The 14296-nt window shown below is 37.6% G+C and overlaps 1 protein-coding gene across 3 annotated transcripts in view; it reads left to right on the top strand.

Annotated features, from left to right (window-relative positions):
- Positions 1 to 14296, top strand: part of KIF13B (kinesin family member 13B) — a 197260-nt gene that overhangs the window by 117663 nt on the left and 65301 nt on the right. For all 3 annotated transcript variants that reach the window (XM_029938512.1, XM_029938510.1, XM_029938508.1), the window contains exons 19-24: positions 1194 to 1340; positions 2467 to 2616; positions 2908 to 3036; positions 8735 to 8908; positions 10778 to 10935; positions 12856 to 12988. In XM_029938512.1, the coding sequence (XP_029794372.1) occupies positions 1194 to 1340; positions 2467 to 2616; positions 2908 to 3036; positions 8735 to 8908; positions 10778 to 10935; positions 12856 to 12988 (891 nt within the window). The remainder of the gene's footprint in view (positions 1 to 1193; positions 1341 to 2466; positions 2617 to 2907; positions 3037 to 8734; positions 8909 to 10777; positions 10936 to 12855; positions 12989 to 14296) is intronic.

Raw genomic sequence — 14296 nt, 5'->3', positions numbered from 1 at the left:
ATGTTAAAGCAACATTGGTGTATTCACAACCCCCTAAAGTTCTGAGTAGACATATCCAAACAGTTGATAAATTATTCATTGAATCTAAATTGTTGAGTAACTGATAGATACATCTCTCTGGGGGAAATATACAGGGGTATTTTTATTTCTACTTTGTGGTTTTAAAAACTTTTTCTAGGGGCTGCTGGGTGGTGCAGTCAGTTAAGTGTCCAACTTCAGCTCAGGTCATGATCTCACAGTTCATGGGTTTGAGCCCCATGTTGGGCTCTGTACTTGACAGCTCAGAGCCTGGTACCTGCTTCAGATTCTGTGTCTGCCTCTTTGTCTGCCCCTTCCCTCCTCTGTCTCTGTCTCTCTCTCAAAAATAAATAAAACATTAAAAAAAATTTAAAAACCTTTTTCTATATTTAAAACACATTGATTTTATAAGCTGGAAAAACTTCATTAAATTCTAGTTTTTTTTCTGGTGAAATTTACATAACATAAAATTAACCATTTACAAGCAAACAGTTCAGTGGCCTTTAATGCATTCCCAGTGTTGTGTCACCAGCATCTCTATCTAATTCTATACTGGTTTTTTTGTTAATTTTAAATTCAAGCTATGTGTATTTATATATCGGTGTCATTTGTTGCCTCCAAATGGGCATATGGGATTCTTTTCATGGTTTACTCTTTTAAACATTTTGTGTTTTGTACCATAGTAATATACTACCCATTAAAAAATGTTTTAAATTCAAACTTTTGAAAGTACAAGATCATTTCTTAGCTACTCGTCACAACAAATTTTCCCTTCCCATTCAATGCTTAAGACTCTCTTCCTACCTACTGGTACTGTCTGGTCATATAACGGCCTGAATAAAACATTTTTTATTTCCCATCAAACATGACTTAGTCTGTTAGGTTTTGGATTTAAATTATATCTGATTTACTAAATGAATAACTTACTATGTAAATGTACTTTGTAAATTACATCTAATTTATATACTTAAATTTAAATTTTAATCTCAGTTGAATATAATGGCATTGTACTAAGCTTGTAAGGTTTCTGGGAAGTTTTGCAGTGAACTGAATAGAGGATGGTAGCAGCTTCAGTTTGGGTTGATGGCATTTGACTAGTGGGTAGAGAATGGTCAGGGTTGGCTTCCATGATGGATATCTTTGTGTTTCACGTGGTCACTCTTACCGCCTTACAGCGAGGCTCTCTTCTTAGTGAGCCTGCAATCCAGGTGAGAAGAAAAGGAAAAGGAAAACAGATTTGGTCTTTAGAAAAACTGGACAACAGATTGCTGGATATGAGAGACCTTTATCAGGAGTGGAAGGAGTGTGAAGAAGATACTCCAGTAAGTTGTCTGAGAAAAATGACTTAACCAGTAGTCACTTTTAGAACCAGGAAAGAGCCTAACCATTTTAGGGAAGAACTGTTCATTTTTCTAAGGTAGTAATACTGTTTGTAGAATAATATTTATTTTAATCTTCTAAATTGTTTCGCTAATCAAGAGTCTTCTTTCCCCTCCTCATTTTGTGTTCTCTGTAGAATCTTCTACATTCCGTTCTGATGTCTGTAGTTGTCATGTGTGTCTGCTCCTGTGCCGGACTGTGAATTTACTTAGGAAAGAGACCATGCCTTATATCCCTCTTCCCACTTCTCCACACATTTAATCTAGCAAACAGTATCCTACAGTATCTCTTTTTTGAATAGAACATAAGTGATACCTTAATATTTATACTATTAAGAGCAGATTTTGAAGGCATTTTGATCCTAAATTGGGTGATGTAGAGCTATACTCTGGAACTTTCTCAAGTTGCATGTTTTCCCATTTAGGTTAGCCATGTACTTGTGCATATTTAAAACAGAAATACATATTACCTATATTTTTACAACGTTCAACACTGCCGGTCTTGTTTCCACATAGAGTTGTTTACGGTCTTAGCCTCTTTTTTTTAATGTTTATTTTCCAGATTGTCATAAAAAATGACTTTTTATAGTTAGATGACATTTTTTCTTAATTCTTTCCTTCTGTATTTCTCTTGTATTTCAGGCTACACAAAACAACATTAACAAATTACAAAAAAGCAAACCACTCTTGTGTACAAAGGTCAGCTCTCTTTAGCAGCACCATTATCTTACGGTTTGGCAGAAACAAGTGAAATAGATATGAATGACAACTGAGGAGCAATTTTGTACACCCGACTTCTTTTTCTAGACACTATGTGTTCTCTATTTTCCTGGCAAGATTTCCACATCAAGGAGAAGAAATAAAGTAATGACCTGCTGAGACGGCTGTGTCATGGGTGAAGGATGCTGTCCCCATTCTGATGGGGACGTGGAAGAGAGAGTGGATGTGATCCAGTGTTGTTCTTAGGCTGACCTGATGACTTTCTTAGTGGCCATTAAAAGTGGTAGTAGGTTGAATTAATTTGTTTTAAGTCATTTCTGAAGTTGTGATATTCCAAATCTCTTTAAAGGTCATACGGTCCTACTTCAAGCGTGCCGACCCATTCTATGATGAGCAGGAAAATCACAGTCTCATTGGGGTGGCAAATGTCTTCCTCGAGTCCCTTTTCTATGATGTGAAGTTACAGTATGCTGTTCCAATTGTCAACCAGAAAGGAGAGGTTAGTTTTCTCTTCATGCCTTGTATCCTGCAGAGAGAAGTTTAAGAAACATTGGAACGGTGGCAATATATTGTTATGACTCTTTTTCATCAATAATAAGTGTTATTTATGTGTCTTATGAATGCTTGTGTTTCCATCTGCTTGATGGTGATTATTACAAGTATGTTGAAGGAAAGTAACTGATAGAATGTATGCTTCTAAATTCTCATTTACCATTAACCCAGCCACCTGACTCTAAAACAGGAGAAATAAAATCCAGGAAAAGTATTTGCTTTTCCTCTCTTGTTGTAGGTGGCGGGTCGGCTGCATGTAGAGGTGATGCGAATCAGTGGTGACATCGGGGAAAGAATTGCTGGAGGTGATGACACTGCAGACCTCTCCTGTGATAAGGAAACCCAGGAGAACAGACTTGTGTGCATGGTAAGTCCCAGTTTCATTTAGAAGTAGTGGACATAGGCAGATTTTGAGGATTGTGGGTATTTAGACAACAAATACTGTGTTCTCTTTTGAATTTTGAAATACCTGTCTCTAAATAAACCTTTAGTATTGGTATTCTGGAGACCGTATTTCATCATATATACTGATTTACCAGGGAGGTACTTCCACTGCCTTCCTCTTTGAAGTTTCAGATAAGTCACCTCTTTCTTCTGGGCCATTCTGCTCCAAAGTTATATGGATTTATGTTTATCTGAACTTCTCTGTAGAGAAACACAGGTTTTTTTCACATGAATTTCTTCCTCCTATTGGACCTCTTGACTTCTGCTGATACTAGAGATTTATCCCAGTCTTGCTTCAGCTCCTAAGCTCCTATTACATAGAAGTCACTCTTCACATCTTTTTCTACTTGTTTTGTGTGCCCCTTATTCGTGTACCTTTGTGTATGCTGTTCCAGCATGTGCTGATCCCAAACTCTGCTCTTTCTGTGCATGCCATTCATGAGTACTATTGAGTGTTATCTGCTAGACTTCGTTCTGAGAATATAAAGATGAATAAGACAGGATTTCTAGTGTCAGGGAGCAACCTGTGTAGTTTGTGTGTATGTGGAGGGAGACACACAAGAGTCCAATATCATGTGACCCAAGAGGAGAGGTAATTAATTCAGAGAGTAAAGTCTGAGGAAAATTTCTGGAAGTGAGACTCAGAGTGAACTTGAAGTGGGGGAGCATGTGATATAAACCTCTTTCTCCATAGGGTACTGTAGTATTTTCATGGGTGATGGCTAGGTAGATCTTAAGTAGGTCACTGCATTCCTAAACTCCTACCAGTCAGTGTAGTTAGTGCCACCTTGGTCATTCAATATGACGATTAAAAAAACCCTTATATATTTCCAAATACAGCCTAGTTGGGCCAGTGTGTCATTGGTTGAGTATCTCTGTAGGACCCAGTTAAAAGGGGTTTCATGGAAGAGAAATCCACTGGTCATGAGACCAGTGTATGAGTCAGAAGAAGGCCATTAAAAGATGCAATGAAGGAAGTCTAAACTTGTATTTCATAATCCATCCTTCGTCTAGTTCCATGTCTCAGTAAATATTTCTAGAATTGGAGTTAATACTGAAAGGAGTAAGTGAGACATTTGCTGTGAGCTGTGGGGTGCTGTTAGAGATGTGCTCATTTCCAGGGGTCTTTGTATGGCCTCGGATATTTAAGTCAGGTACTTCAGAATGTGGGGGGGGGGAATTCTTAATTCACTAAAGGGTTAATCCTTACTGTATTATTCTTGATGCTAGAACATTTTCTTTGAGGTTGTATGATTATCAAAGATTGAGACACAGGCTTGATGGCTCCATAATGGCTCCTTTTACAAGTGATGTACTAGTAAATACAACTCTGTAAAAGTTTACCATCAATAAGGTAACATATGTGGATACAGTTTCACTTGGGAAAGTCAGAACTGAAAAAAAAAAAAAGTAGTATATAGTAGGTAACATAAGCTTTAAAAAAAGAATTTAAAATATCTTCAAAAAATTTTAATGGAAGATATCAAACATATAAAAAAGTCGTGAGAAAAGTGTTATTGATCCTTCTTCACCCTTCCTCCACATTATCAACTCCTGGTCAGTCGTGTCTCATTCATATGCCCAAACTGCTCTGTGCTGTCCGTTTCCCCTGGATTATTGAAGCTATTCCAGACATCACATTTCATCTGTAATAGTTTAGTATGTGTCTCCAAAAGAAGAATACTTAAAAAATAACCATTGTACCATAGTCTAAAATTAACACGTTCTTAATATCATGATTACCCAGTTTCCTTGGTTGGCTTGTGTGATGTGCCACTTAAATCTTAATCTTTAGGCACTGGCACTTGTGCTGGCTTGCTTCCTCTCTTGTTTTCTCTCTCTCTCTCTTACCCTGTGGTTTCTTTATTGTAGAAACTGGCTTCTTGGTCTTGTATTATCTCATAATCTAGATTTTGCTGATTGGTATTATTTAATGTGTTAGGATATGTTTGCTGTAAATTGGTAGTTAGATATGAAGGTGTTAATATGGGGAAGGGGAGTAGCAAGGGCATTTTATAGGTGGTGATGTGTTGTTCCATCAGAAGTCATATTATGTCTGGTTTTCTTTTGGAGATGTTAGCAATTATTGATGATCATTACCTAGATATTTCATTAGGAGTTAGAAAAGAATGATACTATCATTCTGTCACCCCTCATTTATTAGCTAGAATTCTTCTCTAGATTCTTGGGAGGGAGGCAAGCTGTAAGAGACCTTTAAATACAGAGAACAAATTGAGGGTTGATGAGGGTGTGGGGGAGAGGGGAAAATGGGTGATGAGCATTGAGGAGGGCACTTGATGGGATGAGCACTGGGTGTTGTATATAAGCAATGAACCACAGGAATCCACCCCCAAAACCAAGACCATACTGTACACACTGCATGTTAGCTAATTTGATAATAAATTATATTAAAAAACAATTCTTCTCTAGATTTTAGAGAGAATTTTCCTATTATATCAGCTATTTTGTTCTTCGAGGATACAGTGTGTACAGGAAAGACAGGGTAAACGTTCCATTTTTTTCTCTTTTTTTAAAAAAAAATTTTCAAAATAATTAATTGTTTTTCCTACTAACAGAAATGGCCAGTGAGGTTTTTTTTTTTTTTTTTTTAGCCCAAATGTCATTGTGATCTCTTCGATTTAGAATTTGTGATGTGTTTCGATCCCTTGTATTACCTATATTGAAGCTCAAATGATCCCATCTGTGGCCTATGGGCTCCTCTTCAGTTGTGTCCTGAGTCCTTTGGACACAGCCCTAACCCTTATAGACTATGCTACTAGCTTTTTTGCTTTCTCATGTGATGAGTATTCTAGTTTCATCCAGGAAATTTCCTGTCCCAGACCTGGAATCAGCTATTTCTCCAAGGAGCCTGGTTCGTTTCAGTGGGAAGTGTTTTTCTTAGAGACCATATTCTAAGCATATAATAGTCTTTTGTGTAAAATGAGGAAGACAGACTATATGACAAACAAAATATTGGTGGGACAAACAAGAAATCATTCTGGGACACTTAACAATAATAGGTGCTAACTATCGCCAGCTTATAAAAGCAGTCTGGGTTTATTTTTCTATGATGAAAGATAAGTGTGCACATATTCGTATATTGGTATTTCCAATTACATTAAATTAAACTAGTATATTAAAAAAAAACCCCAAACAACTTGTCTTCTGAAATTCCTGGGTTTTATACTGAGCAGTGACAAGTCAAAATCTGTGGTATTCTGACACCTTGTGGTGATTTTGATTTCTGTATGCAGAAACTTAAAAAGCAAAAAGACCCAAAAACTATGTTCTGATTGTCAAGATATTTCTCATTCCTGATATTCTTTATTCCTGGCAGTCTTATTTCTTATAAGCTGCCTGTAGGATATAGTTCAGCATATGAAATATTTTTAATTTATTCCAACCTTAAAGTTGAGATTGATTTCTAAGAAAAAAATGGGCTTTCTAATGGAATTTAATCACAAAGAATATGTATCGAACATCTGTCTACTCAATGCTTCGATGTGTTTTCATTTAATTCCATTGGTATGGTCAGTACTCAAGCCAGTGTCATTAGGTAGCTGTCCTGTTTCACATAGGAAAAATCTGAGCTTGAGAAAAGCAAGAATTTAATCTGTTCAAAAGCAGAAGCTAACATGTGACAGATTTTTATTTAGATTTATGTTCTACAAAAATCTTGTAATCTTCTCAAATACCACATTGACTCACCTTAAAGAAATAATAAAAATTTTTAAACACTGTGGGGCACCTGAGTGGCTCAGTCGGTTGAGCGTCTGGCTTCAGCTCAGGTCATGATCTCACAGTCTGTGGGTTCGAGCCCTGCATCAGGCTCTGTGCTGACAGCTAGCTCATGAGCCTGGAGCCTGTCTTCAGATTCTGTGTCTCCTTCTCTCTTTCTGACCCTCCCCTGCTCATGCTGTCTCTGTCTTTCTCTCTCAAAAATAAATAAAACATAAAAAAATTTAAAAAAATTTTAAACACTTAATGAAAAAGTGATGTTTTTTAAAAATGTAATGAAAAATTAATTGCCAAACACTGATTGCTCTATTGGGTTTGGATAAATAAAATGCATTAGTTAATCTGTCTTTTGTGTAGCCAGTCGGGGGAATTGCTATTTCAATGTTTCAAAATCTTGTTGCTATTGTAGGGAATAATGAGTAAAAGTAGTTCTCCACCATTGCGTACCTGTTATGTACCTGGTACAGGAGAAAATAGACCTCTGCTTTGCATGATATTCTATGTTATTATTAGTGCTTCTTGAAATGGTAAGATGATTATATTTGTTGTTGCTGAACTATACCAACTTCTGCCACATATTCAAGTTTATTTTTTATTACATTTGTTTACTGGAGACACAGTGCATCATACAACATGCAGGAAGTGACTAGGTGAAGAACATAACAAATAATCAATGCTCAGTCTTGAAAGTCAGCCCCTAATCAATTATAAAATCAGAAGTTAGTTTTGCCCAATTAATTTGAGAATTTAATTTCCATAATAGAGGAGTTTTGGAATGTCACAACTTATCACAAAAATTCCAGCTTAAAAATCAACTTGACACTGCCTGCCAAAAGAAATAGTTAGAAAATTTACTGCTTTAAAATCCATTATGGGCATTTATTCCTGGCATATTTGGGTTTGATTAGACGTGTATTTCTTACGCCCTCCCTCCTTCCCTCCCTCCCTCCCTTCCTTCCTCCTTTCTGTCCTTCTGTCCTTCCTTCTCCTTCATTTAGTAGGCTTCACGCTCAGTGTGGAGTCCAGAACAGGGCTCGAACTCATGACCCTGAGATCAAGACCTGAGCTGAGATCAAGTGTTGGAAACTTAACTGACCAAGCCACTCAGGTGCCCCTGATTAGACATATATTTCTAATTGTATGTTGTTATCACAAACGCCTATACTCCAGCAGTCCAGGGTGCATTTCCTTTGATTCATCTCTTCCCTGAATCTGGGTGGAGGAGGCAATCAGTAAGAGTTGGGACAGAGATGGTCAACATTCACCATCTTTAATCTCTTCCATTTATCCCTCCAGATCTTCAAAGTATACATTCCCAGTGCGTTTTAAATTTTCCAAAAAAAATCCTCTCGTAGCATGTAACATTCTACCCAAGAACCTTATTCTTTTTTATTCTTTAAAATACCAAATAAATATTTTTCACCCTTTACTGAATATTCCTTATTGGCACAGAGGCTGATTTTGTTCTTCATTCATCATTCTTAACACTCTTATGTTAGCCATAGGTAGCCAAATTTGTATCATTGAATGGTGTTAGTGTTTGAGAACTTTCTTCTTCTCAGTTAATAACAATAATATGATGATGATGATGATAATGATATTGATGGTGGTGATGATGTTGTTATAAGAAGCTGGATTTGGCCTGTAGATACTTGAAAACATCTAAGTCAAGGTTGTGTTACCCTCTTGTCAAACTCTCACTAAACATGACAGTTGTTGTTACCCTTTCACAGATGCAGAAATACAGCCTCTGAATGAATGTGATTTGGTCAACAAAAACCAATAATTGGTGACAGAGTCAAGACTGGGGCCCATCTCTGACTCAGAGTACTTGTTGTACCTTTTCTGAGTTAAAAATAAATAGAGCCTTCCTTTTCCTTCAGGTTAAAATACTTCAAGCCACTGGCTTGCCACAGCATCTGTCCCACTTTGTGTTCTGCAAATATAACTTCTGGGACCAACAGGAGCCAGTAATTGTTGCACCCGAAGTTGATACCTCTTCCTCCTCTCCTGTCAGCAAGGAGCCTCAGTGCATGGTTGTCTTTGATCACTGCAATGTAAGTTTGTTTTCCAGACTCGGTCAACATTTAAATACTTAGGTAAAAACAAAACTGTAAAATGAGCATTATTTTGTTGAATAATTTGGTATCAATATATATCTTTAAAAATTTTTTTTAAATATTTTGAGAGAGAGAGAGACAGAGACAGAGACAGAGAGACAGACAGAGCACTTGCAAACAGGGGAGCAGGAGAGGGAGAGAGTCCTAAGCAGACTCCATGCTCAGCCCGGAGCTGTACTCAAGGCTCAATCTCATGACCATGAGACCACGACCTGAACTGAAATCAAGAATCGAATACTCAACTGACTGAGCAACCAGGTGCCTCTTCCTTATAGTTTTTTAAAATAACATTTTCTTTTCCCCAGCTTACTTTATTGTAGAAATATAGTATAGAGTATACATAGCATACAGAATCTTTGTTAATCAGCTATTTAGGGGTGCCTGGGTGGTTCAGTCAGTTAAGCATCTGACTTGCGCTCAGGTCATGATCTCATGGCTCATGAGTTCGAGCCCCATATCGGGCTCTGTGCTGACAGCTCAGAGCCTGGAGCCTGCTTTGGAGTCTGTGTCTCCCTCTCTCTCTCTGCCCCTATCCGGCTCGCACTCTGTCTCCCTCTCTCTCAAAAATAAACATTAAAAAATTTTTTTAAAACCTGTATGTTAGTGGTAAGGCTTTCTGGTCAACGGCAGACTATTAGAAGTTCAGTTTAAGGGGAGTCCAAAGTTCTGTGTAGAGTTTTGACTGCGCAGGGTTTTGGTGGTCGTAAACCTTGCATTGTTCATGGATCAACCGTATATACTCTTCTCAAAGGAATCCATGTGTTGAGTTAGAGTACTGGAGAGATGGTAAGAACCTAGTGTTTTTGAGAAAATGAAGATAGAGAAGAGACAATAATGAACTTTCATGAACACCTGATGTCCTGCTAAGCAGTTTATATTATTCGTCATCTGATCTTTACCACTGTTGTATGTGATGATAGTGCTTTTTTGTTTTAGCAGAAGCCGCCAGTTCAGAGAGGTCAGTTTACCTGTGGCAAGTGATTAAAGAGCCAGGATGGTCAGACTGTCTATATTCATTTTTCCTACTGAACCACAGTTGATCCATCTCATTTCTTTAAAGAGAGAGGTCTCTTTCTCATCTATTTAAAACATAGAAATACCTTTAGTGTGTTAAAGATCAAGAGAGTGGGTGGATTTTATGACTTCTAAAAATAAACTATTTTAAAGCTTAATATTTATTGCAAAATGCTGTTATATGTATCTTGTAAAGATATATGGATTGGGAGAAAATTTTAAATTCGTGTGGTTTTTTTACACTAATAATCATTATTTATTCCTGCTCTCCTGTTATGAGAGATAGTTAGTGTCCTAAAAGCTAGGAAAAATTGTTTTTCTAACACTGTTACTGTATTGCATGTCATGACTTTTATATTAAGACATTATAGATCATTGTTGAAAATCTTTTTTTTTTTTTTTTTGTTTAAAGTAGGCTCCATGTCCAGTGTGGGACTTGAACTCACAACCCCAAGATCAGGAATTGCATGCTCTATCAGTTGAGCCAGCCATGCACCTCTCTTTGTTTGGAATTCTTAATATAATTATTTATACTTTAAAAATAGCTTCCCAAATATTGCTAACAAAATAGAATACAGTGCTGGCCTTTCACATCAGATTTTCAAGGGAAAAGATTTTTTTTAAATCAGAGTTACAGTTTGGTTTAAACTCAAGAACCTTAGACCATCTGAGTACTCATTATGCATGTTAGATGACAGTTCTGTTTTATAACTAAAACACTTTTGATGATGGTAGGTATAAGTAATCATAAGGTTACCAGAAGGTATTTCCTCTTCTGTAATTTTCTTTCAGGAAATTTCTGTTAACATTACTGAAGACTTCATTGAGCACCTTTCAGAAGGGGCATTGGCAATTGAAGTATATGGCCATAAGATGAATGATCCTCGGAAAAACCCAGCCCTGTGGGATTTGGGAATTATCCAGGCAAAAACACGTAGTCTTCGGGACAGGTGAATTTTAGATACAATCTGAGTCTATTTATAATTTTAAAGAGTTGCTAGAGATGAATACTGCCGTTTATAAAGGTAACCCTTTCCTGAGCATTACTAGTATTCCAGGGATAGATGGCATTATTTCCAGGGTATTTAAAGCACAGTTAGGCTTCCTTGGAGGAGTGAACTTGGAAGAGTGAAGGAAGAGAAATTAAATGTATAGGTAGTTAAGAATAAAGAGTGAATGAATTGTTGGAGAGTAGTTGCTTATCATTCTGAGTTACTTCTTTTTTTTTTTCTTTAAAGTTTATTTATTTTGAGGGGCGCCTGGGTGGCTCAGTCGGTTAAGCGTCCGGCTTTGGCTCAGGTCATGATCTCATGGTTTGTGGATTTGAACCCTGCGTCAGGCTCTGTGCTGACAGCTAGCTCAGAGACTGGAGCCTGCTTCAGATCTTGTGTTTCCCTCTCTCTCTCTCTCTGACCCTTCTCTGCTTGCACTGTCTCCCTCTGTCTCTCAAAAAATAAATAAAAAACATTAAAAAAATTAAAGTTTACTTATTTTGAGAGAGACAGAGATGATGCAAGCAGGGAAGAAGCAGAAAGAGAGAGGTGGAGAGAAAAAATCCCAAGCAGGCTCTATGCTGCCAGCGCCGAGTCCAGTGCAGGACTTGAACCCATGAAACTGTTGAAATTGTGACCTGAGCTGAAACCAAGAGTCAGATGCTTAACTGACTGAGCCATTCAGGTACCCCAATCTGAATTATTTCTGTTTAATCAACTAGAGGGAGAATGGATCATGATATACCTTAGAATTCAGGTTTTACTTATTTTGTCTTTAGCTCAAAGTTCTTTTGAAATGCCATCAGTCATTGCTTCTCAGCCTTTTGGCTAAGATCAAGTGTGAAAGCCATCAGTCTTGGAAGGAGGCAGGCTGATTTATTGACCAGAATTTTAAAAAGAAGAACTGAGGGGCACTTGGGTGGCTCAGTCGGCTAAGCCTCCAACTTCAGCTCAGGTCAGATCTCACATTCGTGGGTTCAAGCCCCACGTCAGGCTCTGTGCTGACAGCTCAGAGCCTGGAGCCTGCTTCCAGTTCTGTGTCTCCTTCTCTCTCTGTCCTCCCCCTCTCATGCTCTGTCTCTCTCTGTATCAAAAATAAATAAAACATTTTTAAAAAATTAAAAAAAAGAAGAGTTGAAAGGGATTGACTGAAAGAGCATATATTTGTGCTTTTCATCTTATTATAGAAGAGAACCAGATTTTCTTTTCTTGCATGTAGAAAGTTTTAGCAACTCCTAAACATAGACATTGAGATTTTTTTCTTGATTCTTTTATTAATCTGAGCAAACATACTTGTCAAGTTACTAAAGAATATATAGCACTACCTTTATCTATGAAAAGATAATCATGGTACTTCTGTATATCTGATTACCATGTTTGGATTTTTAAATAACCACTTTGAAATAGATTTATAATTATCATACCTTTTTTTAATGTTTATTGGTTTTTTTTTGAGAGAGAGACAGAATGCGAGTAGGGGAGGGGCAGAAATACACACACACACACACACACACACACACAGAATCTGAAGCAGGCTCCAGGCTCTGAGCCTGACATGGGGCTTGAACTCATGACCCATGAAATCATGACCTGAGCTAAAGTCAGATGCTTAACTGACTGAGGCACCCAGGCTCCCTGTTTTCATATCTTTATGAATGAAATAAAGGAACTATCTCTAGTTCTGATGTTAAATTTAACTTTGCTTTTAATTATATGTGCTAATATGTATTTGTATATTACTCACTGAAAATCAGATCATTCTACTTAATTATTCTCTTTGGAGGGCATTATCATTGTTAGTTGTCATGTGAAGGATCCTATGTTGTCTGTGTTGAACTAGAAATGTATGATTTTCTAAGAACTTTACCTATTTCCTAGATGGAGTGAAGTCACCAGAAAAGTGGAATTCTGGGTCCAAATCTTGGAACAGAATGAGAATGGTGAATACTGCCCTGTAGAAGTAATTTCTGCAAAGGATGTGCCAACAGGAGGAATCTTTCAACTCCGGCAGGTAACAAAATTTTGAATGTTATCATTCTGAATGTTAACATTAAATTCTTTGGCACCATACAGCTTAATATTGGATTCCTATTAGCAGAAATATTGGTGATAATGAAATCTAGACTGGCCAAGTCCATTTTTTGTATTAAAATTGTCTTCTACTTCATGTCTGTTTTCTTTCATTTAAAAAAATATTGCTGTGTGGGGCACCCAGGTGGCTCAGTCAGTTAAGTGTCTGACTGGCTGAAATCATGATCTCATGGTTCATGGGTTCAAGCTCTGCCTCAGGCTCTGTGCTGACAGCTCACAGCCTGGAGCCTGCTTAGGATTTTGTATTTCTGCCCCTCCCCAACTTATGCTCTGTCTCTGTCTCTCAAAAATAAATAGATGTTAAGAAAAAAATATTATTTATAATATTTTTAAACCAGCATCTGATAGGTTTAAGTAAGAAAAAAGATAAGCTTAAAGAACAACTTAGAATTGAATTGTGGGCAACAATAGAAACATGAAGCAGCATTAGAATATTTATAAAGACAAGGAGATGCACTGTGACATGGTAGAAAGGATGGGCACTTCACAGTTTAACATGCCAGGGTTCAGTTCTGGTCTCCTACAGCCTAGCTATAAATCTGTGAGCAAGTTCACTCACTCTCAGAACCTTTCCTTAGGTGTGCAGTGGAAGTGTGATAATAACACCAATTTTGTAAGACAGGTGTGAGGTTTAGAGATACTGTGTATGAGGCACAGTGCTTGGTACTTGGGAAGTAAAAGGGCTTTTTTCCCTCTGGACACCACCCAATTCTCTGATTCTCTGTAGACACCAATTGGGTGTCCTACAGTTCAGTTTGGCTTGAATTGAAACCTCAGTTTACCCATAGTTAGTGTCAGACTCCACAGGTTTAAAGGCTCAGACTTCAGCACAAGATTGCCCTTACTTCAGATGCCAGTTTCAAGTATCTGATCCTCAGTTCTATCCAACATGGCTACAAAGTCAGGGGTTCGCCCAGCTCTCTTCCCCTTTACATACTATTTCCTAGTTTTTTAAATAAAGGATATAGTTCAGGAATAGCCAGATGGAAGAGATGCATGGGACAAAGTATGGGAGGAGGGACAAGGAGCTTTTGTATCCTCTCTGTGTGTGCCTCCCTCCCACCACCTTGATTTGTTCACCAACTAGAGGCTCACTGAACCTCATTGTTCGTTGGTTTTTTTGGGTGGTCATTATGTAGGCATAACTGATGAATGATGAACTCAATCTCCATCCTTTCTCTGCTCTCTCCTGAGGTTTTGGGATGGAGCTAACAGTTCCAGACTTCTA

Source organism: Suricata suricatta, chromosome 1 (genome assembly GCF_006229205.1).
Source record: "Suricata suricatta isolate VVHF042 chromosome 1, meerkat_22Aug2017_6uvM2_HiC, whole genome shotgun sequence".
In the NCBI taxonomy this organism is placed as follows: domain Eukaryota; kingdom Metazoa; phylum Chordata; class Mammalia; order Carnivora; family Herpestidae; genus Suricata; species Suricata suricatta.
The sequence above is the reverse complement of the archived record's forward strand: the minus strand, read 5'-3'. Positions and strand labels throughout refer to the sequence as shown.